The sequence below is a fragment of the Muntiacus reevesi genome, chromosome 2 (genome assembly GCF_963930625.1).
Source record: "Muntiacus reevesi chromosome 2, mMunRee1.1, whole genome shotgun sequence".
NCBI lineage: Eukaryota > Metazoa > Chordata > Mammalia > Artiodactyla > Cervidae > Muntiacus > Muntiacus reevesi.
In genome coordinates, this window is record NC_089250.1 from 36,871,442 (window position 1) to 36,898,458 (window position 27,017).

At 47.7% G+C, this 27,017-nt stretch overlaps 1 protein-coding gene and 1 long non-coding RNA gene across 3 annotated transcripts in view; one reads left to right on the top strand and one right to left on the bottom strand.

Moving 5' to 3' along the window:
- Positions 1 to 118: 118 nt before the first annotated feature.
- Positions 119 to 10,017, top strand: LOC136157824 (uncharacterized). Its single transcript, XR_010661281.1, has 3 exons — positions 119 to 170; positions 8,085 to 8,270; positions 8,468 to 10,017. It is a non-coding gene; the product is annotated as an uncharacterized lncRNA (long non-coding RNA).
- Positions 10,018 to 21,141: 11,124 nt separating this feature from the next.
- The window catches only part of BFSP1 (beaded filament structural protein 1), a 52,049-nt gene continuing 46,173 nt past the window's right edge, over positions 21,142 to 27,017 (bottom strand). For both annotated transcript variants that reach the window (XM_065921266.1, XM_065921265.1), the window contains exons 7-8: positions 24,471 to 24,556; positions 21,142 to 22,477 (exon numbers count right to left, since the gene is read on the bottom strand). In XM_065921266.1, the coding sequence (XP_065777338.1) occupies positions 21,303 to 22,477; positions 24,471 to 24,556 (1,261 nt within the window). In that variant the 3' untranslated portion in view covers positions 21,142 to 21,302. The remainder of the gene's footprint in view (positions 22,478 to 24,470; positions 24,557 to 27,017) is intronic.

Below are 27,017 nucleotides of genomic sequence, written 5' to 3' on the forward strand. Positions count from 1 at the left end.
CGCCCGCCGCAGGGGGCCCAACCGTCGCCAGCACGCAGCGCCCCGCCTCCAGGAGCAGCCGCCCCGCCCCCGCCCCGTCCCCCGCCACAGTCATTTCGCCTGCCTGCTGCAGCTCCTTGGTGACCACGGTGACACCCAGACGAACGCACGTACCCAACCCAACCTTTCCGGTGAGACAGACATCCCCACGCGTGTCCCCACACTCATCCACAGATGCCCGCGTGCTTCCTCGATCCCACACACACACTCGCTCGCTGGCTCTCTCGCTCTTCCTGAGACTCAGCCCCGTGGAGCCACAAAACACCCAGACCGACCTCAGGATAGAGAGAGGCTCGGGCCACAGCGCCCCCATCCCCTGGCCCGCTTCCCAGCAGCAGCCGCGCCCTGAGCCCAGGTGACTTTCTTAAAGGGAAAGTTTCTCCAGCCGCTTGAGGCTCTGTGCGGCCGTGTGTCTGCCCGCCCCGCGGCGATGCCTGTCGCTCCTCCTGAGCTTGTTGTGTTTTGGTTTCGGGCGGGCGTGGGCCAAGAGTTTGAGAAAGTTTGGAGAGTGAAGAAGGCTTGGGAACCTAGCCAAGTCCCTCCCCTCTCCCGGCAGCTCCCCTGGCCGCCCTGCCCACCCCTGCCACCCCCCACCCCATTCTCATCGCCTCCCTCAGGCTCCTCCTCCCAGGGAATAAATTTATAAGTTGCTCCAAGCTTTCCGAGGGCTGAGCCCCAAGAACCACAGGGAGTGGGCTCCGCCCCATCCTCGCTGCTGTCCAGCTGGGGCCCTTGGAGGAAGCAGATGTGGTCCCCTGGGGCTAGGCTGGAATGAAGCCAGAAAGGCCTGGGGCACCTGGGGGACTGGGGCTGGAGTTAGCCTTCTAGGCCCCGGCCTTTTGTGCCTGCCTTCCCCCGAGAGAGAAGGCTGAACAAATTCCATCCCCTTTGGATCAAGCCGCTGGGGGCTGTGGGCATGGCTGGATAAGGCCTGTGTCTTACTCCTTGGAACTGGAGGACTTGGGGATCCTTTCGCCACTGATCCTCTCACTGGTTTGGTCACACCTACACTGCCTGGAGTTCTCTCCTTGGGCTGGGAAGATTCCCTGGAAGAGGGCATGGCAATCCACTCTTGTATTTTTGCCTAGAGAGTCCCACGGACAGAGCAGCCTGATGGGCTACAGTTCATAGGGTCACAAAGAGTCGGACATTACTGAAATGACTTAGCACGCACAGGGGTTGTTGTATTACAAGGGCTGCAGATACCAACCTGGGCCCTCTGTTCTCGCCCTGGGGAGACATGTGGAGGTTCCAATCCTAGCTAAAGGAGACTTTGCCAAAGAGAGCTAGAGAGCTTTGCTGAGCCTCAGTTTCCTCTCCTACAAAAGAAACAAAACACATTGCTCCAGGCTGCCTCTGAGCAGCAAAGCTTGGCAGTTGGTGGAAAGCAGCTCCCACATTTACTTGTCCTGAGGCCACCAGTTTTCAAGGAGAAGGACCAGTTAGTACTGGCTGTCAGGGGACTATTGTCACCCCAGAGTGTGCTCAAGAAGCGGACCAGTCTCTTCTCTGCACCTTGAGTCTGTCCTCACTATTGTCTGCCCAGAAAACCAGTTTCCTTTTTTCCCAGGGGATAGTCAGCCTCCAAGAAGCTGATTCACATGTGCCAAACTCAAACAAGATCAGTTGACAAGTGAGATTCCTCGTTATTAATTTACAGAGGCTCTGCGCGAGATAGCAGGTATCAGGCACAGACACTTCCCGCCAAGGAACGCCAGTCCATTCCACCAGGCTTCTCCAGGGCCCAGACACTCAGAACTTACAACCTATTCGCTTTAGAGGCTTGGTCAGAACCGGGTAGATTTGGAGACGTTCTTCTCATCAGCAAGATTATTTTGTTTGACCTCTGTCCCCAGCCTTGCAGGTTTGTGATTTGTATTCTGCAGCTTGTTTGTGATTTGTATTCTGTGAACGAACTGCAGGTGTCTCACGGGTGTGTGTCCTCTTCCTAAGCAATCTGTGGCTCCCATGCCCCTGCCCTTGTGGATTTGTCTAGATGGATGTGTTTCTGGGGGGAGTGACTGTGCACTTGAAGCAGCCCTGGGTCTTTGTACGTGTGGGCCCAACTCTGGGGACTGGGCCCCTGTGATCCAAGCCTCCCTCCCTCTGCCTCTCCTGCTGGAACATAGATTCTCTTTCTGGTCTCTCCCTCCCTCCCTCCCGCTGGGGCTTGTCATAAAGGGCCACCACACAGGGAAGAAGGATGGAGGCTGCTGGAAGATCCTCCATAGAGTGGACTGGGGACAAGGAAGAATAGGAGGGTGGGACAATGGCCTCCAGTCCCCTTGAAGGAGTAGACTGGGGCTGGGGGTCCCTGAGAAGAGAGCCCTGAGTGTCAGTGATGCTTCTGGGACCAACATGGCTGCCCCACACTAAGGACTCCACGTGAAGTGGGGAGTTGGGAGTGGGCTGGGGTTGGAAGAAGCGAAGGGGAGGAGTGCTCAGGACTCAGTCCTGAGTCAGGGAGAAGGTGCATTTGGGATGAATCCCGGGACAGGGAGACAGTCTGACACTTTAGCTCATAGGGTGAGGGAAATCGATTTTCCCTGGGGATTTGGGAAAGTTGGAGATGTTGCCCACATGAATTTTGCTAGATGATGACATCACACACAGTACATTTGCATACATACAGAGACTTACAGGTCTGTGCATCTTGCCCATTTTGATCTAGAAAGGGCTTCAAGCAGATGCACAATGAGGTGAGTCCTGAGGAAAAGCTTAGGAGGAAGATTCTGATTTGAAAACTCAACTGTCTCCAAGAATCAGAGACTAAAGTGGCTGTTTTCTTCCAAACAGAATAAGGCCCCAATGGAGGCAGGTTTTGGGCTAGCCCAGGTCAGAGCCGAGATGGCTTTACCCCCACCGTGAGCTCCCCACCCTAGACCACTGGCCCACAGGATGGGAAGGGCATGGTCAGCCTGAGCCGTCATGGGGAGAGGAGGGGGATCAGGCCAGAGGACAGAGGGGAGGACCGATGGGGTCAGACATCTCGCTGGTTGGCTTCTTCCTGGGCAGGGCAACAAGAGGACAGGCAGCGGCCAGGCCCCACCCACTGTGGTCTGAGGCATGTTTCAGGAGCCTCCCATTGCAGTGCTATTTCCTGGGAGGCCTGGGTCCACGTCGGATGCCCTGGTGCTGACTGGTTTCACGTGTCATCATCAGCCCGAAGAAGCAAGGCCTCTGTCGGGTGGCCCAGAGTGTGCTCAGGTCGTGTCTGGTGGATGAGGGATCAGGCCAGGGTGGGCACTTCTGGAAGGCACTGTAGGAGCTGGCGGTGCTGGCACTTGGTGTAGGGGTGCGGGGAGACCCTGCAAAGAAGTAGGGGCAGTGTGGCCATTGCTTTGAGGTACAGCCTGGCCTAACCAGGCTTGAAGCCCCAGCCTCAGGAGCTGCAGAAACCCACCTGGGCTCTGCTCTCATATTCTTCCTCCCTTGAAAGCCTAGTGGTCAGTGCCTAGCACCTTTCCTATCCCGTCCCAATGCAAGGGAGGGATCTAGGTTGGTTCCAGAAACAACAGCTGCCTCTGGCGCTCCATGTGCCCTTCAGGCCATCTTGCTGTGCTTACTCTGGCCCTGGTCCAGGGGGGCAGCATGAGCCAATTACAGGAATCAGAGCAGGGGCCCAGGCTGGATCTCAACAGCTGCGGGTAAAATTAGAAGGAAAGATTGGAAACATTGACTTTGGCCTGTCTGGGATACAGCCCTGATGTCCAGAGCATTCAGTGTTCAGACTTCTAAATACCTTAGAGCTCTCAAAATCCAGGATTCCCAACACTAAGCGTGCCAGAGCTCTGAACACCACAGCGAACCCGAAACCTAGAGTTCCCAGCATCCAGAGGCCCTAAATGCCCAGAGCACCTCACATCTAGATCTCTGGGGTTCCTAACATCCAGCGCTCTGAGTACCAATTCACTGGAAAGGAATCTGGAGTGGGGGGAGTGGTGGCCCTGTTGACCCAAGTCCCTTCAGTGACAGGCATTGTCTGAGGAGTGCCCATCACAGAAGCTGGGCCAGGGGTGGTGCGAAGCAGCAGTGATTCTTCCTTGATGCTCTCACCCTGTCCTGATGTGGAATGGAGACTGATGACCTTTCCTCCAGTTCCTCCCCACCCCAGGTCACATGACCTGTGTGAGTGAATGTTCACGGACTCACCACGTGTGATTGTACATCTACCTTGTGCTGGGAACTGTGCTGACTTCTAGGAACTCAGCCCTGAGAGGAAAGGATCTCCTGCTTTCCTATATTGGAACGTGAACATATGTCACATGCCGGTGTGAGAAACCATGTCTCTGAGGCCCATGTGTGGTCAAGGGCTTGGCTGTGAGAATGAATGGCTACTGGCCTGCGAGAGTGTGGATGTCAGGCTGTGAGCACAGACCGTCAGCAAGTTGATGTGTCTGATGGTCAGAGCAGGTCTGACTATGTCGCTCCATCAGGCCGTCTCTGCCTCGCTGCTTTCTTAAGGGATGGAGGTAAGGCCCCTATTCCACCGGATCGGGCCTCCCTCTGAGGAGCAGGAGGCTAGTCCTGTTCTAGAGTCTGACACCCAGAGCTGTCCTGTTGAGGGATGAGAGATTTCTCCCACTGCCCCTGCCCCTGCTGAACCCAGAGCCTCCTTGGATTGGGAGGAGTGGCTATAAGTGGAGCTGCTGCTGCTGCTAAGTCACTTCGGTCATGTCCGACCCTGTGCGATCCCATAGACGGCAGCCTACAAGGCTCCCTCGTCCCTGGAATTTTCCAGGCAAGAATGCTAGAGTGGGTTGCCATTCCTTTCTCCAAAAAAGTGAAAGTGAAGTCGCTCAATCATGTCTGACTCTTAGCCACCCCATGGACTGCAGCCTCCCAGGCTCCTCCGTCCAAGGGATTTTCCAGGCAAGGGTACTGGAGTGGGTTGCCATTGCCTTCTCCGATAAGTGGAGCAGCCAACATCAAAAATGGCCATCCACCCAGGGGAGAATCCTGAGACACCAGCCCCTCCTCCCAGTCCAGCCCACCCAGCTCGCTGACCTGGAGCCTGGATAAGGCTCCTGTCTGACTTCACTTCCCCGGGTCCTGTCTGAGTAACCCTTTCAGACTGGGAGGAGGAACAAAGCCATGATGTGCCTATCAATGATGACATCACAGGGAGCTGTGACATGACGGGGAGTGACACCAGGCCCCAAGTGGGTGGGGTCTGGTGGCCCGAGTAGGTGGGTCTCCATCTGCTAGCAGCACCCCACAACTCCCAGCAGCTCAACCCCCTCCCATCCAGGCTGCTACATACCATTAAGCAGATTTCCCTGTGCTAGATACTGACAGAAAGTGTTAATTAATCACTTAGTCATGTCTGACTCTTTGCGACCCAGTGGACTGTAGCCCTCCAGGCTTCTCTGTCCATGGGATTCTCTAGGCAAGAATATGGAAGTGGGTTGCCATGCCCCTCCTCCAGGGGATCTTCCAGACCAAGGGACTGAACCTGGGTTTCTTTCACTGCAGGCAGATTTTTACCTTCTATGCCACGGACCTTTAAGGGGCTATACAGTGGAGGTCCTCCATTACTTTTAAGTGTAAAGGTTCCTAAGATGAAAAAGTTTGAGAACCACTGAATTAGAGTTTTACTTTAAAAAGGACAAAACTGTGTTTAAAAACTTGCTAAGAAACTAGATCTTATTTCTTCCTATAATAATAATGATTATGTAAAACAAGAGAGGCGTTAGCTAATGCTACAGTGGCTATCACATTGCAATACATAGATGAATCAAATTAATATGTGGTCCCCTTAAATGTACACAATGTTATATGTTAATTCTATCTCATTTTTTTAAAGGAGATTTTATTTTTCCTTGTCATTATTAATGTACTATTAGAGAATAAGTTTCTTTTACTGCTTCAATCACAATGCAAAGAAGTCACAAATTTTCCACATTTTCATGGTGAGCCTGGTGGCATTTTCTCTCCCTTCTGGAATGTTCACCACATCACCTTCTCCCTGTGTGACCTGGTCTTCCTTCAGGAGAAGAAGAATTGATCCCTCAGTAGCTCCTGCCTCCAGGAGCGGTGACATTGGCCAGTTGTCTGGCTGGGCTGTCTGTAATTACTGGCGCTCCTTCTCATCCCATCTCTCCTGTTTCTAAATACCCTTTTAAAAAAGCAATTATTTGTTCAGGGCTCTGTTAACTTTATATTTATTTTCTCATTTAATCCTCACAGTGATTCTACACGCTAGAAACTATGATTCTCATTTTATAGGTAAGAAAACTCAACCTCAGAAAGGTTAGGAGAAGCCTCTAGGAATGGAAATGACTTGAAAGCCCTTTGAATTCACACATTCAAAAAGTTGCCCAGCTGAATTTTGGTACTTGAACAATAGTTCTTAGTAATAAATTATCACTGAAGGGAGACATGAGCAGAGATCCGCACCCGAGCCCTGAGGATGTTTGGGTCCTGGCCCATGAGAGGCCCCATGCTGAGAGCATGTCTGAGCCCTGCTGATGATGTCTTGCCTGGACTGTTTCCAGAAGCTTTATGCCGAACCTTCACCCCCACCTCACCCCTACATTCTCTCCACTGGTCTCGCTGAGCCCTTACCTGGGGCAACACGCTTGAGCTCCTCACTGCCTCCTGTATGCCTGGGCCCTGCGATCCACCATCACACCAGAACCTCACTCCTGGAATTGAGATCTGGGTGGGTTCAGACTGCAGGATGGCACCTTTAAGGCAGCAGCAGCAGAAGTGGGTGCTGGAGGGTGAGGGGAGTGGGTAGAGACGGAGTGTGAGCCGAGAGAAGCAGGCAAGGAGAGGAGCCTTGTGCTGTCGGCCCCCACCAGAGCCAGGACTGTTCTCAGACAGTGCTGACCTCTCACCCCAGCCCTCTTCAGCTCAGATCCACAGCCCCACCACTCCCACTTCAAGGACCAGCAGCTGCCTCTGGAGCAACGGAGGTGGGGGGGGCATCACCATGGCAACCAGGCCAGACAGGATGGGAGTGGGGCGGGGCTGCTTTCAACTCTTTTATTGCTTCCAAACATAAGCCTGTTCCTCCCATCGTGGTCATGTTCAGGGGCCCTGAGGACTGGGAGATCCAGAGCGGCAGGGCCCATCCGCTCCCCACCGTGTCTCTCAACTCAGGGAAGGACGTTTCTGTGGTCTCAGCCAGGTCCTGGCCCACACAGTCCAAGAGGAAATCAGGCTCTCTGTCCAGGCCCGCCCCACCCCAGCATTCTGGATGCTGGTGAGCGTCTCCTCCGGGTATTCTGGTGGCAGAGCAGGAAGGCAGGCGGGGAGGGGCTGACACCTTGCCTCTGCCCCTCGGGGCTGAGACCTATCAGGGATGCAACCTTGTCAACTGAGCACCTGATGGGAGGAGTAGAGGAGTGGCTGTGTGAGGTGGGGGCTGCTCAGGGCTCAGTGGCCGAGACAGAGGCCTTGTGCAGGCGATTAGCTGTCACGCTGGGTCTAAGCTCCTTACCCTCGGAACTTGAGCCTCCCCACCCCTAAGTCTAATCCAGAGGTGAGCGGGGGAGGGCCTTGATAGGTCTCCAGTGACCCAGGAAGCGCACCCAGCTGTGGCCCCGTGGGGCCAGGCTTCTCTGCGTCCCTGTCTCTGGGAGTCTCTCCGCTTCTGGGACTCCTCTGCCCGCCTCGCCTTGTGTGGTGCCTGTGTTTCGGTCTTTCCGACTCCACGTGTATTTCGGGCCTTGTCTCTGTGAAGAGCTCTGTGGCCCTGACTCCCTGAAGCCCTGGTGGGTTGACAGAGGGGCACGGACACCACTAGCAAATGGGCTACACAGACTTCAGTGACGGGGCCGTGGGTGACAGCAAGTCTCTGGAGACCCAGATTGGTAGGTGACGTGAGGGCTTAGACAGCACAGGGCCTCGGTGGCAACGCATGGCGGTGGCCCAGGTTAGAGGGACATTGGGCTGTTCGTACTTGACACACAGATTGGGGGACTCTGAGTGTATGGCTAACACAGGATCTGGTGGCTCAGAGCGATTCAAAATGAGTTCTCGGGCAGCCGAGCGACCGCAGTGGTTCTTGACTAGGGCAATTTGTCCCTTCCCTCCAGGGACATTTGGCCATGTGTGGAGACACGTTCGGTTGTCACATCTGATGGCACGTCGCGTGTAGAACCAGGATGTTGCTCCAGAGTCCCCGTGCACAGGCTGGTCCCACACAAGGACCTAAATGTGGGGGCCAACTCTGAAACCCGACTGCCAAGCTGAATCCTAGCTCCTGCCCTCTGCGACTCTGGGTGAGTCTTCTTATGTCTAACATGGAGTAGCCAGGCGGTACCCTTCTGGAGTATTGGGATTGCTGAGCTGACTCTTGTCAAGTGTTTAGGATTGGGCCTGGCACAGAGTAGGTGTTGTTTTTTTGACTCAGGCCTGGAGAGAACAAGGGTAGGTTTAAATTCAGTAACTCAAACGTTCTCTCCCTTTCTCATTACAGTTTCTACTTCAGACAGGCTTCGTCCATCTCAGGAAACCACATGGCCCAAAGCGCTCTTGTCTTACGGTTACCGACCAGGGTTCTTGGCCTTCCTTGTGGGTCAGTCCCTAAGTCGTGTCTGACTCCTCAGCCCCATGAATTGCAGCACGACAGGCTTCTGTATCCTTCACTATCTCCTGCAGTTTGCTCACATCCAACTCACATCCATTGAGTTGGTGACACCATCAATCACCTCATCCTCCGGTGTCCCCTTCTCCTGCCCTCAATCTCCTGTCCTCATCAGGGTCTTATCCAACGAGTCAGCCTTTCACATCAGTTGGCCAAAGTACTGGCCTTCCTTACTCAATAAAAAATAAGAGACCAGACAAGAAATTCAGGCAAGAACTTTACTGGGGCTTCTATTGCAGCAGTCCCTTGGAGAAGGAAATGGCAACCCACTCCAGTAGTCTTGCCTGGAAGATCCCATGGACGGAGGAGCCTGGTAGGCTACAGTCCATGGGGTCGCAAAGAGTCGGACACGACTGAGCGACTTCACCTATTGTAGCAAGGGGAAATGAAAACAAATAGTTTCCCTTGCTGGCTCCCTGAGCGGGGGAGGGCAAGGTGGTGCTGTATATGGGGTGAATGTAGGGCTGTGTCCAGGGGTTGGGCCAGAGGGGTGGCTTGGGTGGTGTGCCCTCCCCTAGATGCTGTTGAGTGCAGGCGGTATGTGGAATACCCTGCTTTTGTTCCTGACCCCGCTTTTGTTCCCAGCTCTCTAGAAGTTGCAGTTGGGCTTCTGGCCTTTTTGTATCTTTTCCATAATTTGCCCTAACTGCATGTGCACACTTATTGCTCATGCCTTATAGTTTCTTTGTATTTTTGTTGCTCCAGGAACATTTGTCCAGATGTAAGCATTGCAGCGAAGGGTCCCAGGTCCCAGGTCTCAGCCGGTCTTTTCATATCATGCAGATGTAGTTATTTCTGAGGAAAAGAGACAAATACCTATAAATCTCAAAGAAATGGCTCTGATTGGCTAAGCCTGGGTCACCTGACCACTCACGTTTTGCAGAACACCACATAAATAGACTAACTCTTCTGTTCTCCATGAAGACTTCCCTGGTGGCTCAGCAGTCAAGTATCTACCTGCAATTCAGGAGACCAAGGTTCGATCCTTGGGTTAGGAAAATCGCCTGGAGAAGGAAAATGCAACCCACTCCAGTACTCTTGCCTGGGAAATCCCATGGACAGAGGAGCCTGGAGGGCTATAGTCCATAGGGTCTCAAACAGTCAGACACAACTTAGCAATTAAATAACAACAATGACAAATTTTTCATGACAACGCTCTGGAGTAGAACTCTTACTTTTCTCTTTTAAGAGCTAAGTGAACTGATGCCCAGAGGTTCAGTAACTTGCGAACCCAAAATTGGATCAAGGCAGTCTGGTTTAAAAAGATGCACCCTTCCTTCACAGCCACTATTTTGAATGCTTATATTTAGATACATCAGGTTTTGTTTTAAAATGTGCAATAAGAAGCAACATTGTAAGTACAGAACAGACTTTTGAACTCTGTGGGAGAAGGTGAGGGTGGGATGTTTCAAAAGAACAGCATGTATGTTATCTGTGGTGAAACAGACCACTAGCCCAGGTGGGAGGCATGGGTCAAGTGCTCGGGCCTGGTGGGCTGGGAAGACCCAGAGGAATCAGGTGGAGAGGGAGGTGGGATGGGGGACCGGGATGGGGAATACGTGTAACTCTATGGCTGATTCATATCAATGTATGACAAAACCCACTGAAAAGTAAAAAATAAAAAAAAATTTAAAAAAAAAGAAGCAACATTGTATTTGTTCATAAGATGCAATCACAGGAGCATTTTCATTACAAAGAGTTGCTCATTTTTCTTTTTCTAAGATAAAGCAATTGCATTAGTCATTAGTCATCTGGTGTTTTGAGTGGGCTAATGAGAGAATGGTTGTGATTTTCTTGGTGAGAGAAAACAATAAGAGCTGGACCTGGGGTGAAGGGTGGGGTAGGAGGGAGGAAGGGACCTTGGTGATGAACCGAACTAAGTCTAGATAGAATCTGGCCTAGTCCTGAGATAGGACTGCCATGGTTGACAAATTCTTTGTTTGGATGATGACCCAAGACGGGACTCAATCTTTCAACTTTTCCTGAAGCACTGATAGGGATACAGCACAGTCAAATCAATAATTCACTAATAATAGATCTGCTGTCAGTTGCACACATCTTGAGGGAAAGAATGCCTGCATTGTGAGAGTTATCTTGCCCTAGGGCTAAGGGTGCGAGACGAGGGGCATAGATAGATAGGTGTGCTACTTACATCCTTATTCATATCCCCTAATGCTTCTTAGGTGCTTAGTATAAGGAATAACCAGATGAAAGCATGTGAGTGGGTTGAATAGGAAGGAGTTTCCCTTGGGAAATTTGGCGACAGAGGTGATGTTATAGTGCTCTCTAGTGGACACTTTGTGAATTTACACAATATCAGACGATGTGGCAAGTTGGTTTTTGTTTTCGTTTTTGTTTTTAACCAAGGGGTTCCTCTTCAGAGTGTTTGGGAAGCAGGGCCATAAGAAACACTCTGTGCGCGCACATGTGTGTGTGTATGTGTGTGTGTGTGTTGGGAGCTATGAAGCTTCGCCTAACTTCACCATGCAGAAATCAGGAAATGGTTAGAGAAGAAAGATGTGGGAGTAGTTGATGGCAATAACCCAAGGATTTTATTTAAAATGGGAGAAAATCTAAGGCTGTGGAGATAGGAACTTCTCCCCTTGCTTGACGTGGACTAAGTAAGGTGATTTAAATAAGAAGGCACAGCCAGTAACTTTCCAAGCAGAACTAACTGGATGACTGCCTGGGTGATTCTAGATGTCAGTTAAACTGAGAAATACTCCAGTTCCACTGATTCTGTTGATTCCCTTAGAACAAGAAATAAAAAGTGCTGTGCCATTATTTCAGAAAGCAAAACAAAGCAAAAGAAGAGAAGGACCAAGAGATAGTATACCCACAGTAAATAAAAGTACATTTTTGTCAGGATGAGAAAATAGAAGGGTTTGGGGGGAAGGGCATGTAAGAGGCGATGAGTTAGAGATTTCATCTTAATGGTGAATATTTTTGTCTTTAAATATGTGTTTAACTTTTTCTCCTTCTGAGAGGGTACCACACTCTTTGTTTCCAGCCAGAAACTATCCTTGATCCAATTGGATTTAGAGCTAGTTGGTTAAAAATTAGTATCTGGGGATTTGGAAAATATTCTGTTTGCTTGAATGGCTACTCTTAAGTATGTAAATGAATTGCTCTACTATGAGCCTAAATTGCTCTTGGCAAAATTGTCTTTATGTGTTTCACTGGCCAAGGTATAATTTGTTTCATTTATAAACACAGTAAGATTTATCTATGAATTAAGAGACATTGAAAAAGCTGGTTATTCTGATAATGATGTTAAAATTTTATAGTTTTGGTGTGCAAATAATCTATTAGTTTAATAAAATTGCTCATTGATGCACCATTTTAACTTGAACACATCTGTGCAAACATAACTGTTTTAGTCTCTTCAGGTTGTAACAAAATACCATACAGGGAGGTTCAAACTTCAGGCATTTATTTCTAACATCTCTGGAGGGTGGGACGTCCAAGATCAAGGTGCTGGCAGATTCAGCTCTTGGTGAGAGCCTTCTTCCTGGCTTCCTGGCTTGCAGAAAGTCACCTCTTTGCTGTGTGTATACATGGTGGGGAGGGACGAAGGGAGAGAGAGAGAGGGAGAGAACGATGGAGAGAGAAAGTTTTTGGTTTCTTCTCATAAAACACCAATCCCATTATGGAGGCCTCACATCATGATCTCATCTAAACCCACGCACGGACCTCCCCCAAGTCCCACCTCATGATGTAACAGAGAACAAGACTGACTCCATACTGGAGCTATTGCTTTAGCCCGAACCTTTGTGCTGTGTTTCCCGGGCTTACTCCTGCTGGCTCTGCGCCCTGCAAAGCGATGCCGCCTACAGCCTGAAACCCACATCATAGCTCCTGCTCAGGGCTCTGACTCCCAGGCTGACTCTTAAAGATACAGCAATTTTCATTCATACAGAGATGATTTTTCTCTTTTGGAAATTTATAGGAGTATGGTGATGAAACCTAGAGTGGACAAGACCAAAGGATGTCACACTCCCTCTGGGGTCTGGTCAGCACCTAGACGCTTGTGACAACCAACTGCATTCCCTACCCTTTCAGTATAAATGAAGCCTGAATTCTAACTCGGGGAAGATGGCTCTTTGGGACACCTGTCATGTGGTGAGCAGTATGAGCTTAGACTCGGTAATGATATCATTATATTAGGGGTTAGGGTTTCAACACATACATTTTAACACATAAACACTGAACTGAACATAAATTTGGGGGAACACAAACATTCGGTCCGTACAGAAACCATCCAGGGAAGATGTTCCTGATCACTACCTTCTCTGTCCTTCCCAAAGCAACCACTACCGTGACTTCTGACCTCCCACAGTAGTTTTGCTTGTGTTTGAACTTTTTATAATTAGAATTATACAATATATATGCTTTTGTATGTGTGAGATTCATTCATGTTGTTATGTGTAAAGCAGCTTATTCGTTTCTATTGCTGTATAGTATTCCATTGCATGAATACACAACAATTTATTCATTCTAGATTTTCAGTTTCTGATGACCTGAAAATATAAATAGTTTGGTACACATACCTAGGGTTGGGATTGCTGTTTCTCAGCATTTGTATACATTCAACTTTTACAGATATCATCAAATGATTTTATAAAGTGGTTGTGGCAATTTACACTCCTACCAACAATGTGTGAGAGTCAGCCATGGTAAAAGTATTTATCCCACAAATATTGGCAACTTCTACAAATCACTCTTTCTTTCCTAGTGAGCCAGTTGTTAAATAGTTACCAGTACCCCACTGCCAATACCCACTGTCACAAAAATTTCCTGTGTTTTTCAATTCTTGGTATTATCAGTCTTTTACTCCCTTCAAAAGAAATAATAAGATAAAATTTAGTTCAAAATTTTAATTGAATGTATTTTAACTCTAATATAAAACAGAATTTAGAGGTATTATTTTTATTTTATTCAGATCAAAACTAATATAACACTGTAAATCAACTAGCTCTAATAAATTTTTTTAAAAGATCAAATATATAAGCAATCAGATATCTTTTACTTTCTATACACGTATACCCCTCAAATTTAAAAATGATAAACTTATTTTTCAGTCTTTTCAAAATCATACGTACTTTTATGAAAAATTTAAGTTTTATTGACTCGGCTAGGCTTTCTTTTCTCTTCAGCATGCGGGATTTCTGTTCCCCAGCCAGGGGTTGAAGCCCATGCCTTCTGCATTGGGAATGCAGAGTCTTAACCAACGGACTGCCAGGGAAGCCCCAAAACTTTATATATCTTAAAGTCAAGGATGAGGACAAGCCAGGACAACCTTACATTGTTGGTGCAAGTGTTAACTGGTAGAACGACTTTGGAAATCTCCCACAATATTTCCTACAACTAAACATACGTGTACCCCTGACCAGCAGTTCTCCTCCTGAATATGTGCCCAATGGAAATGAGTGCTTCTGTCCACCAGAAGGTGTGCGTGAACGTGTTCACAGCAGCTGTCTTCATGATCATCCACTCTGGAAACAACTCAGAAGTCCAGCAGCAGTAGAAGGGGAAATACACTGTGATGTGTCCATACAATGAACTATTACACAGCAATAAAACAGATCACCAGCCTAGGTAGGATGCATGAGTCAAGTGCTCAGGCCTGGTGCACTGGGAAGACCCAGAGGAATGGGTGGAGAGGGAGGTGGGAGGGGGGATCGGGATGGGGAATACGTGTAACTAATGGCTGATTCATATCAACGTATGACAAAACCCACTGGAAAAAATTAATTAATTAATTAATTAAAAAAAAAAAAAAGGGAACAATGTATGGGCAGTATAACCACAGAGGTGAACCTTGATAATTTTGACCAAAAGAAATCAGATGCAAGAGGCTATACTATATTATTCCAACTATAGGAAGTTAAAAACTGGCACAGCTAACCAATAGAGTGGGAGAGGCCAGGTAGAGGTCACCCATGGAAGTGGTACTAACTTTCAGGAGCCACGAGACAGCCTTCTGCAAGGCTGGACTCACTCTATTACTCTATTCTTGATCTGGGTGGAGATTCTATGGGATATATGTATTTAATATTGATATTGCATTCATTACTGTGTCTCAATTATATGTCAATAAGATGGAAACAGTCATGCGACTGCCTGCTATTAAGAAAGATGTTACTGAGTCAAATCTTTATGCCAAGCGCAGCTTTAGTCTTATGCTATATTTCATTGACATTGCAGTGTAACATGAAAATACTCTTTGTGGTTAAGTGTGAATAATTCTTGATATCATGATTATGGAAAGATTCTTAAATAAATGATCATTAAAAGACATATGTTCCTCATAAAAGTTAATGCAGAAAGTACTAAAAAACTTTTTTTAATTACCCCAAATGCCACTACTCCAAAACAATCATCTTCAACCTATGTCAATAACATTTCTGACATCCTTGAACTTCTGTGTGATCCACTGTGTATATTTCTACTACATCCTGTCAACCTAACAATAGTAGCCACATTGCTTGGATTGATTATTATCTGAATATTCAATTTCAAATGGAAGTGTTATTTAAGATGTACTTCAATGAAAATGTACTTCTTTTGCTTTATATGTTGAAATTCTATCAGTCAGTTGAAATGTAAATATATATGTCATTTTTCATGAGTAAATTGCTATAGTAATTGATAATGATTTGAAAGCTGTTGATTGTGTACAAACACACTGACAAAGAACTTTCAAATAATTTAATTTGAAAATAGGTTGATAATGCAGTTTTTAAGAGAAAGTATGTTAACTAGGTATCTTCAGAAAGAACTTTATATTGTTTAAAAGTCAAGAACTGTTATGGTACTGCCACAAAAACAGACACAATAGATAAACAGAAAAAGACAGACAGCCCAGAAGTGAACCCACACATGAATGGTCAATTAATCTACAACAAAGGAGGCAAGAATACACAATGGAGAACAGACAGTCTGTTCAGTAAGTGGTGCTAGGAAAACTGGACAGCCACATATAAAACAATGAAATCAGAACATTCTCTAACACCATATATCAAAATACACTCAAAATGGATTAAACATCTAACTGTAAGCCAGCATACTATAAAACTCCTAGAGGAAAACATAGGCAGAGCACTCTTTGACGTAAATTGCAGTAATATTTTTTTTTGATCCACCTCCTAGACTAAAGGAAATAAAAGCAAAAATAAACAAATGGGACCTAATGAAACATAAAAGCTTTTGCATAGCACAAGAAACCACTGACAAAATGAAGACGACTTACTGAATAGGAGAAAATATTTGCAAATGATTTGATCGGCAAGGGATTAATATTCAACATGTGTAAACAGCTCATACAATCTGACATCAAAAACAAAAGTCAAACATCCCACTTGAAAAATGGGCAGAAGACCTGAATTCCAAAGAGGAGATGTAGATGGCCAACAGGCACATGAAAAGACGCTCAATATCGCTAATCAATCAGGGAAATGCAGATCAAAACCACGATGAGATGTCATCTCAAATCTGTCAGAATGTCTATCATCAAAAAGGAACATAAAGAAAAAGTGTTGGTGAAGATGTGGCGAAAAGAGAATCCTTGTACACTGTTGATGAGAATGTAAATTGGTACAGTCACTGTGCAACACAGTATGAAAGTTTCTCAAAAAACTAAAACTGGAACTTCCACATGAACCAGGAATTCCTCTCCTTGGTATATATCCCCCCCAAAAAACAACACTAATTAAAAAAGATACATACATCCCAGTGCTCATAGCAGCATTATTTACAATTGCAAAGAAGGGGAAGCAACATAGGAATCTATCAACACATGAATGGGTAAAGAAAATAGAACTATATAGATGTGGCATATATACCACATCTCAGCCATAAAAAAGAATGAAATTTCGCCTTTTGCAGCAACATAGATGGACTTGGAAGGCATTAGGCTAAGTGAAATAAGTCAGATGGAGAAGGGCGATGTGGTATGGTACCACTGATAGGTTGGATCTAAAAAAATACAAAGAACGAGTGAATATAACAGAAAAGAAACAGACTCACAGATGTAGAGAACAAACTAGTTGCCAGTAACACTGTCTGTAAGAGAGAAGGAAAAAAGGAACAATTCATACACCCATTGACCACAGAATGGATAGTTTGTGGTGTATCCCACATGGAATACTATCCAGAAGTAAAAATGAAAATGATATTCCTTTTTGTGCCACACATGACTAATCTTCGTAATGATAATTTTGAGTGGAAAAGCAAGTATCAAAAGGCTACTCTTTTCACTAAGATCAAAAGCAAATAAAACAAAACAATATCTTATTTAGGCATCAACATATGTGATAAAACCCTCAGATAATTGTGACCTCTTGGGGGAGGCATGAGTATTGCATGGAAGAGGAGAGCATGGTAGACCTAAGTTACTGATAATAGTTTAGCTCTTGGGATGAGTACCAAACTCATGGGTTCTCATTATATTATTTTTAAAAATGAAATCAAGAAATGAATAGCCTTCACCATATCATCCTTTACTACTAATAGGTTCTTCATTGCTTTCAAACTCAACCAGAGACGATGACCAATCTCACCCCTAAGGATGCCAGACTCTCACTCCCTTGAGTGTTTATTGCTGCAACTATTTTTGGTGTGAATCATTGTATTGGTCAAAGTGGTTTGTGCAAACCACAGAATCGAATACTCAGTTTCAAAAGGAAGGGATGTATTACAAGGTACTAGGTACTGTGTGGGCTTCCCTGGTAGCTCAGTTGGTAAAGAATCCACCTGCAATGCAGGAGACCCCAGTTCAATTCCTGGCTGGGGAAGATCCGCTGGAGAAGGGTACCGTTCCAGTATTCTTGAGCTTCCCTTGTGGCTCATCTGTTAAAGAATCTGCTTGCAATGTGGGAGACCTGGGTTGGATTCCTGGGTTGGGAAGATTACCTGGAGAAGGGAAAGGCTACCCACTCCAGTATTCTGGCCTACAGAATTCCATGGACTATACAGTCCATGGGGTCACAAAGAGTCAGATCCAACTGAGTGACTTGGCACTCACTCACTCTGGTACTGGGTAAAACTGAATTGTTCGAGGCAATAAATTGTGGCTGATGCTCATTAAGAATAACAAGAGGCTTTCGTAGGGTGGGGCCCCTAGAACAGAGTCTGCAATAGAGACTTTTTCAAAATAGTTTTTATTACTATTTCTTGCTATGCTGAGTCTTTGTTGCTATGCATGGGCTTTCTGTAGTCACAGAGAGTGGGGGCTACTCCCTAGTTGCGGTGTGCAGGCTGATCCTTGCAGTGGCTTCTCTTGTTGTGGAGAACCGGCTCTAGGGTGCGTGGGCGTCAGTTGTTGCTGCGCTGGGCTCAGTAGTTGGCACCGCTCGCAGGTTTCACAGAATAGGCTAAATAGTTGTGGCCCCGAGGCATATGGAATCTTCCAGGACCAGGGATTGAAGAGGTGTTCCTTGCTTTGCAAGATGGATTCTTAACGACTGGACCACCAAGGAAGCTCTAGATGTTCTTACTTAAGATTCTTATTTAAGCGATTTATTTTAACTCTTACTTAAATTAATCAAGACATTAATGAATTCAATTAGTTAATTAAGATGAAAGAATCAATCTTAATTAAGACATTATTTATTTATTATATTTATTTCAGGAGTGCTCTTGGGAGAAGATGAGTGAGGGGAATCAGACAGAACAAGAGGAAGAAAGGGAAACACGAATTTGTTTGTGTTCTCATCTAGAGACTGTCCTCAGCCTGGTTCTCAGGGGAGCATCAGAGCATGATGGTACCACAGAACTGGCTCCCGCTTCAGGCAAGTGGGATAGGCTAGCCCTCTGTACCTGAGAGAGGGTGCCTAGCTTCCAGGGCACGTGGTTTCCATGTGGCTGGGAAGGGGCCACCAGCTCTGACAGCGATTAGAACTGGGGGTACTGAGCAGGGCGGAGCCCTGGAAGCACCTCAGCTCCAACCTGACCTCACTGGGAATGGTGGCAGGGGGAGATCTGGGATGAGGTCAGGGCTGGAGGAGGGCAGTGAGGTGGGGAGAGCAGAAGAGGGGCTGTCTGTGCACCCTGGAAGTGCAGCCTGAGACCTGGGGTCTGGGCCTTGCAGAGCAGCGATCCCTCGTCCCCATGGGGACACAGAAGGACAGGCCAAGCCCTCCCCTCAGCTTCTCATTCCATAGAGTGCCAAGCATGTCATCAACCTACCCCAGTCATCAGTATCACCCTTCCTGTCACTCAGGCAGAGAGAACTAGGCTTCTCTCTTAGCAACCTGCTTCTCCCTCCCTCCTCACTACTCTCTGCAGCCCCAGCCTTGGCCTTGATCTCAGGCTTTGAAGGTGCTGGATTCAATGTGATGGCTGATTCATTGGGTGATAGGCAGTTTTCCCCCAAGCTGCCTGCCTCAGTCTGGAGTGGAACATTCCGGCCTCATAGGAGGGCAGACCAGGAGGCATTAACCCCTGCTCTGCCAGCATGTCTCTCTAGGGCCAGAACCCAGGATTCTGGAAATTGTTCTCTCCAGGGTGGCACGAAAAGGAGCCTTGTGGAGGGCTTTGGACACTCCATATACTTCCTGATTCTCACCCAGGCCAGCCAGGAAACACTTAATCTGAATCAAAGGAGTGTCCCCTGGCCCGCCCCTCTTTCCAACACAATTGCCACCTCTGCCCTTATGTCTATCCTTTCTGGAGCCACCTGTGCCTTCTGCACACCTTCCCCTGCCACCTGCCCCCGGGGTCAGCCCCCACCTTCAGCAGAGATTTATACCTTTCCGAATACTCACACAGGAAGCCAAAGCCACCACAGGCTGGTGCAGAGGCTGAGACAGGCCTGGGTAGGAGCTATGTCAACATTCCAGTTCTCCCATCCTCTGGGTGGCTGGCAGATGGGGGCATCTGGGCAGTGTGGGGTGGGGGGCCTGAGCAGAGGGTGGGAGCTTTCTGGGAGGGGCCTTGGCCAGACGAGGCTCAGCAGGATACCCCGGTTGGTAGTCCCTCCTCCACTTAGTCCTGCCTTGAAGGTGCTGAGGGAGAGGATGTAATTTATGACACTAGTAACCTTCTCTAATGATGTGCTGTTGTCTTGCCAGATACCTTTGCTGAGGGAGATGCAATAACCCAATTCAGCACATGTATTCACTGTCCATAATGTCTTTTGGAGCATCTACATGGAGAAGGGGTCATTTCTTCTTTGGCTGAGCAAAAGAAAATACTTTTGGACTGTTAGTAGAAAAAAAAAGAGATGCCTATGGGCAACATAAAAATGTTTGTAAAGATTCTGGTTTCAAGTAATTTCTGTTTCCTAAGACGTGACACTGCAGATCCCTGAGTGCACATGTATGCACAGGAGAATACACAAATGTGCATTATGGGACATTATATGACGGTAACTGAGATCACTAATAAACTTGTCAGCCTCCCTTACCAGCACTGCACTCTGCCTGCACACAGAGGATGTTCAGTAAATATGCGTCTGTGCTCAGCTGCTCAGTCATGTCTGACTCTTTGCAGACCCGTGGACTGTAGCCCACCAGGCTCCTGGCCATGGAACTTCTCAGGCAAGAATACTGGAGTGGGTTGCCATTTCCATCCCATGATCTTCCCAACTCAGGGATCGAACCTGCCTCTCCAATGTCTCCTGAATTGCAGGCAGATTCTTTACCGCTTGAGCTATCAGGGAAGCCCCTCAGGAAATGTTAGGTGAGTTAATGAATTAACTGCTGAACAAGGAACTGCGTGGTGACACTGGATTTTGCTCTTGAAGCCCAACCCAGGAGTGCAATCTCTGAATGAGAAACTCTTAAGTGACTCAGCAAGAAGGACACAAGGCATGTGTGCTATGCAGGCGGCCCTGGCACCGTGCTTCTTGCCCGTGACCCCTATTGCTTCCATGCGTCTCAACGACTGGCGTCCAAAAGCCTACCTGCACCTGCGATTCTTGGTTGAGGGCTGTCCTGGGCCCTCCATTCTGCCTGACAGGGGTTGGTGGGTCAACACCCAGCTCCCACACCCTTGGGCAGGGTAACTGAAGACTGAGTTCCACCCCGTCTCCCAGAGCCCCAGGGGATGGGGGCCTAGCGCCAGCCGCCCACAGTGACAACCCATCCAGCAGCACCTCTCCTCTCTGATGCTCTGCTGCCTCCACCTCCGTCTCCTGCCCTCCTGGTGCTTCCTGGGACCACGTCCCCAGAAATGACATCAGATCCTTGCTGCAGGGTCAGCTTCTTGGGGAACCCAAACTGAGACAGACACCTTTAATTGTCTGACTTCTAACAAAGCACCCTTCATGCAATCGTGTGCTTGTGCCTGAAATGCGGTGAAAACAAGCCGATCCATCACCTGACACGTTTCAGGTGTGAAATCCAGACTCTGAGCCTCTAATGAGCCCCGCAATGCCCCAGGACAAAGGGCTCGTCTACTTTCTTAAATGAGCTCAGCTCAGTGGCTGTTAGCAGGGCACCCCTGTCCTGAGCGAGGCTGGCCAACCTGCAAGCCCAAGGCACCTGTTAATCAGACAAAGGATGTGCAAGCAAAGAAAACATTTTAATTAAGGCTTCATCGGTAAGCCAGATGAGCCAACCATGGTCTAATCCAAAGAACCTTGTATCCTCACCCTTGTAGCCTCTGTTCTAAAACATCCAAGCACATGTCCTCAGGGGCCCAGAGATACCTCCTCCCTGTTAGCTCAGGCACTGGAGGATCCCTTCTCTCCCAGTTTCTTCTTGTTTGCCTTCGTCTTTTCAATCGTGGTCTCCACAATGACAGCAGTCTCTTCGTACGTCTGGATGCTCTCAGTGGAAAACTTCTCTATGGATTCCATCACCTCCACCTTCTCGTAGGCCAGCTTCCTGGGAGGGCTTCTCGCCGGCCGGCTGCTGCTCTGAACCCCATGCCCTTCGGGCCCACCCAGAGTGACCTGAGGCCCTTGAGACCGGGGTGTAGACGGCCCCTCTGGACCAGGTGCCACCATGGGACAGGGCCCTCTGGCCCCCTCCTCCTCCTTCTGGCCATCCTGTTTCCCCTGGAGGCCCTTCAGTTCTTTGGCGTTTTTCTCATCCCCTTTGTCTGCAGGGTGCGGGGTGGGAGGGCGTCCATCTTCTTTCCCTTCAGGGGCCCCCCCTTCCTTCTTCAGACCGTCTTCTTTCCCCTCAGGGGGCTCTCCTTCATCCTTCAGACCGTCTTCTTTCCCCTCAGAGGGCTCCCCTTCATCCTTCAGACCATCTTCTTTCCCCTCAGGGGACCCCCCTTCATCCTTCAGACCGTCTTCTTTCCCCTCAGGGGGCCCCCCTTCATCCTTCAGACCATCTTCTTTCTCCGGGGGAGGCCCCTGTCCGTCCTCCAGAGGGGGCTCAGGCTGCTGGGGAGAGGGTTCCACGCCGCTGTCAGGACGCACAGAGTCCTCCCCCTTAGAAACCACTACGCCCCCTTTGGCTGGGACAGAGAAGACACAGAAGCCAGGATCTATGAAACTGGAATCTCCAGAGACCATCACGTAGCGCCCTTTGGTGTACAGGTCAGCGGGGGGCTCGGGTTCTCTGGGGCCTTTCACCTTCTCCTTGATCATCTTGCCTAGCTTCTCAAAGGCTTTGCTTATCTTGCCTCCATCTGGGACATCCTCCGGAGCCCCGTCCTGGGTTGGGGGTCTTGCTTCTTCATCCCCCGGTTCAAGCTTAGACTCGCCCTCTTCTTTGAGCACCTCCCGCCCCAGCTTTGTGTCCTCTGAAACTCTCAGCGGTGTCTCTTCCAGAATTTCATCTGCTCTGTCTTTCGCTACCATCTCCTTTTTCCTTGGAAGGTTCTTGGGGAGGCCTTTGAGTCTTGGTTTCGCTGCAGTTATATCCTGCACAGCCCTGGTGAGATCTTTGAAAAAAGAAAAAAGGAGGTGGGTGCAATGAGTCAAGGCCAATGAAAGAGGAAGAAAACATATTTGCTGAAAAATACATGCCTAGCACTGGGGTGGGGTTTACTGGTTGGCTGGTTGGCAACAGGGTAGAATCTCTGGGTCCTAAGCATTCATGGCCTACACTGAGGACCCAGCCCTGCTGGCTGCTGTGTGACTTTGGGATGAGTCACTTGGCCCCTCCGGGCTTGCAGAGCAGAGGGGAGGCCCCCACAGTTCCCTTGACACTGGGTACAACTTACTGAGATCCATGTTTCTCCTGCAATAACACTCTGTGGGAACAGGGCCTCTGCCCCACCCCAGCACCCTCACCTCGAGGTCACAGGGGACACTGGGATCCAGACCAGACCAGGAAATCCAGTCCAGAGAGTCACTGTCACCTCAGGCTTCCCCAAAGGAGCAACTCAGAGTCACCCCGCCTTCCTCTGATGGGTTTGGAATAGCCTCCAGGCACACCCTTGTCCTCCCTGCACCCCAAACCAGATAAACACCGCCACTCCTTGCTCACCATCCCCTTCCTCCTGTGCAACAAGAGGAAGCGATGCTCTTAAACACAGAATGGGAATCCCCTGGGCCTGAGGCCATGTTCACTGCTTCAGACCAGCCAAGAGGAGAAACTTAAAGTTTCAGAAAGGACAAAGTTTCACCATGTCTTATCCAAAAGGCGGGCTTTTAGTTCCAGGTGGCACTAGTGGTAAAAAAACAAAAACAAAAACAAAAACCCGTCTGCCAGTGCAGGAGACATAAGAGACACGAGTTCAATCCCTCGGTCAGAAGATTACCCTGGAGGAGGGCAGGGCAACCCACTCCAGTAATCTTGCCTGGAGAATCCCATGAACAGAGGAGGCTGGCAGGCTACAGTCCGTGGTGTCGCAAAAGAGTCAGACACGTCTGAAGTGACTTAGCATACACACACACACACATCCAAAAAGCTTTTGAGATTTACTAACAGAGTGATTTTTTAACTTTTTCACCCCAAAGTCTTCTCCAGACACCCTCCTCCCTTTGTTAACCAGAGGACTTGGGTTCACAGAGCCAGGGCATCCCATAGGGGTGACCCTCAATGACAGAGCAGAGTGAGCAGGCATGGCAGGTGCAGGCCATGAAGCCATGGGAGAGGGACGCAAGGGGGACATGTCAAAGCAGGTGGCCAGGAGCAGGTATGCAGAAGGGGGTGCTTGCAGGACCAGCTGCTGAATTTCAGGGCCTGCTGTTCAAAACTGTGAAGAATTTCCAGATTGCAACAGCAAAGCATCAAGCCCAGCACCCTGCGCATAGCTATGGGCCCCTGAAGCCAGCCTGGGTGTCTGGGAACCCGTGCCCCTTCTCCCATCTCCACAAAGCCCTCTGAGCTTTCTGAGACCCTGGGATTGACAGCACTGTAAGCCAGGCTTTCCTTCCTCCAGGCACCGTTCTGTTCGGTCCTGACTGGGGAGACTGAGCCATGAGTGGACATCTCACAAGTGTAGGAAACCATCCCCAAAGGACCAAGTGTTGAAGGCAGAAGCTCCACTGCCCACCAAGCTCTTCCTGCTCAGTTTTGAATGGAAGAGAAAACAAACAAAAGTTGAGCATCTTCTCTGCTCCTGATGCTAGATTAAGCACCTTTGCTTAAAAGAGTTCATTTCACTGGGGGAGGGTAGATAGATACATTTCATTATCTACTTCTTGCCAAAGTAAATGTTAATTACAATTTTCTCCCCAATTAAATGCCTCGTGCTCATGGATGGTAACCTCTCGCGTGGCCTGACTTTCTCCTTATAAACTTTTAGACTCAGTCACTCAGCACCAGTGGGAGGACATCAGCAAGGGCGAGGAGGGACCCCACATAAAAGCACTGAATTTCCAGCTGGATCGGAAAGGAGCATGAATGTTGCCTTCAGGGACAAAGTCGCTTGATCTTTTCCATTTTCCTAGGACAGAAAATAGAACAAGCCAGAGTTGGGGACTCACCTTTCCCACCATGCCGAGGGCTGAGGGAGGCCCCATGGGTTGCAGTGTACAGGGTGATTGGAGTCTCAATGAAGGCAGAGCTCAGCCTGGCAGGAAGAACCAGAAAGAGGGAGGTCACCATCGTTAAGTCATCAAGCCAAACAGAAAGGGGTTGGGGGGGTAAGAGGGAGGCTCTAGTGTCCAGCAAAAATGAATAAGGCTTCCTCTAGATCCAACAGCTCAAGAACCATGAATGTACTCACACATTGCATGACGATGGGAAGGTCAAGTCATAAACTGTGAAACACACATAAAAAATGGTAAGGTAGAAATGAATGATAATTTAAATATGCCGCTTTTCTGTTGAAGAGGAGTTCTCTGTGTTTTGGGGTTGTTGTTTTTTTTAAATAAGAGAGGGTTTCCCAGGTGGCTCAGTGGTAAAGAATCCACCTGGCAATACAGGAGCTGCAGGAGACATAAGTTTGGTCCCTGGGTGAGAAAGATCCCCTGCAGGAGGCAATGGCTACCCACTCCAGTATTCCTGCCTGGAGAATTTCATGGACAGGTGAGCCTGGTGGGCTATAGACCTTAAGATCGCAAAGAGTCAGACATGACTGAGCATGCACACCACCTCTAAAATAAGACAATGGCCAGCCCAGGATAAATTATTTAGGGCAACCAGGATATGATTCTCCAACTTGTTTTTTAAGGAATAGTTTCTATAACCAGAGAGAGCAGGAAGATAAAAGCAATTGAGACAAAATGTAAATAGCTAGTGAATCTAAGAGGATTCATAATTTCCTTGCTCTGGGCCTGCAACACTTCTATCAGCATGAAATTATATCAAAATTAAGAGTTCTATATAAACACACAAAAGAGGTATCCAGTTACCTTTTGATGAAGTCCTGCCTCCAAACCAAAATTTTTCACAAAGACATTTAAATACCAGTTCAAGATATTTTGTATGTGTGCATGAAGCATTCACTGTGACATAAATATAATTGAGTTCAGCACAACACATTGAACGGAACTAGAGAAAACAAAAGAAAATCTTCCTTTTCCTGTGACACATTAGAGCACTCATACGTCAAGACAGAGCCCCAGAGAGAGGACAGCAGTGTCCCTGGGGGGACACCCAGGTGTTTCTCTTTTACCTCAATCTAAACCCCCCCAAACACACTCACACATTGTATGATGATGGGAAGGTCAATCATAAACTGTGAAACACACATAAAAAATGGTAAGGTAGAGATTGCTGATAATCTAAATATGCCACTTCTCTGCTGAACAGGAGTTCTTTGTTTTGGGGGCTTTTTAAAATAAGAGAGGGCTTCCCAGGTGGCTCTGTGGTAAAGAACCCTCCTGCCAACACAGGAGCCACAGGAGATGTAAGTTAAATCCCTGGGTTGGTGGAAAGATCCCCTGGAGAAGGCAGTGGCTACCCACTCCATATCTCTGCCAGGAGAATCCCATGGACAGAGGAGCCTGGCGGGCTACGCTGAACTGAAGAATCTCCACTTAATAGAGAAGCAGAGTCCTTACACTGTGAAGCTGGCCTCAACCCATTTTCCACACATCTAGGGCTATAGGTACACAGGTGGATACAGCCATATATGTAGGCATGGGTACAGATAGGAATAATGGAGACACCACTGGAGATGTATGTGTACATAAAGACAATGCAGGTGCTGATGGTTTATACATGTACATAAAGACGACAGAGGTATATACAGTTTATGCATGTAAAAACAATGGAGATGTAGACAGGTTATACTTGTACATAAAGATGACGGAGACGTAGATAGATTATGCATGTTCATAAAAATGATGGAGATGTAGACAGCTTATATATGTACATAAAAATGTTGGAGGTATAGACAGTTTATGCATGTACATAAAGACAGTGGAGATGTAGTCAGTTTACACATGTACATAAAAACGATGGAGATGTATACAGCTTATATAGGTACATAAAAATGATGGAGATGTAGACAGCTTATACACGTACATGAAAACCATGGAGGTATAAAGGTTAGTAGAAGGAAAGAAATCTTAAAAATTAGGGCAGAAATAAATGCAAAAGAAACAAAAGAGACCATAGCAAAAATCAACAAAGCCAAAAGCTGGTTCTTCAAGAAAATAAATAAAATAGACAAACCATTAGCCAGACTCATCAAGAAACAAAGGGAGAAAAATCAAATCAACAAAATTAGAAACAAAAATGGAGAGATTACAACAGACAACACAGAAATGCAAAGGATCATAAGAGACTACTATCAGTAACTATATGCCAATAAAATGGACAACTTGGAAGAAATGGACAAATTCTTAGAAAAGTACAACTTTCCAAAACTGAACTAGGAAGAAATAGAAAATCTTAATAGACCCATCACAAGCACAGAAATTGAAACTGTAATCAGAAATCTTCCAGCAACAAAATCCCAGGACCAAATGGCTTCACAGCTGAATTCTACCAAAAATTTAGAGAAGAGCTAACACCTATCCTACTCAAACTCTTCCAGAAAATTGCAGAAGAAGGTAAATTTCCAAACTCATTCTATGTGGCCA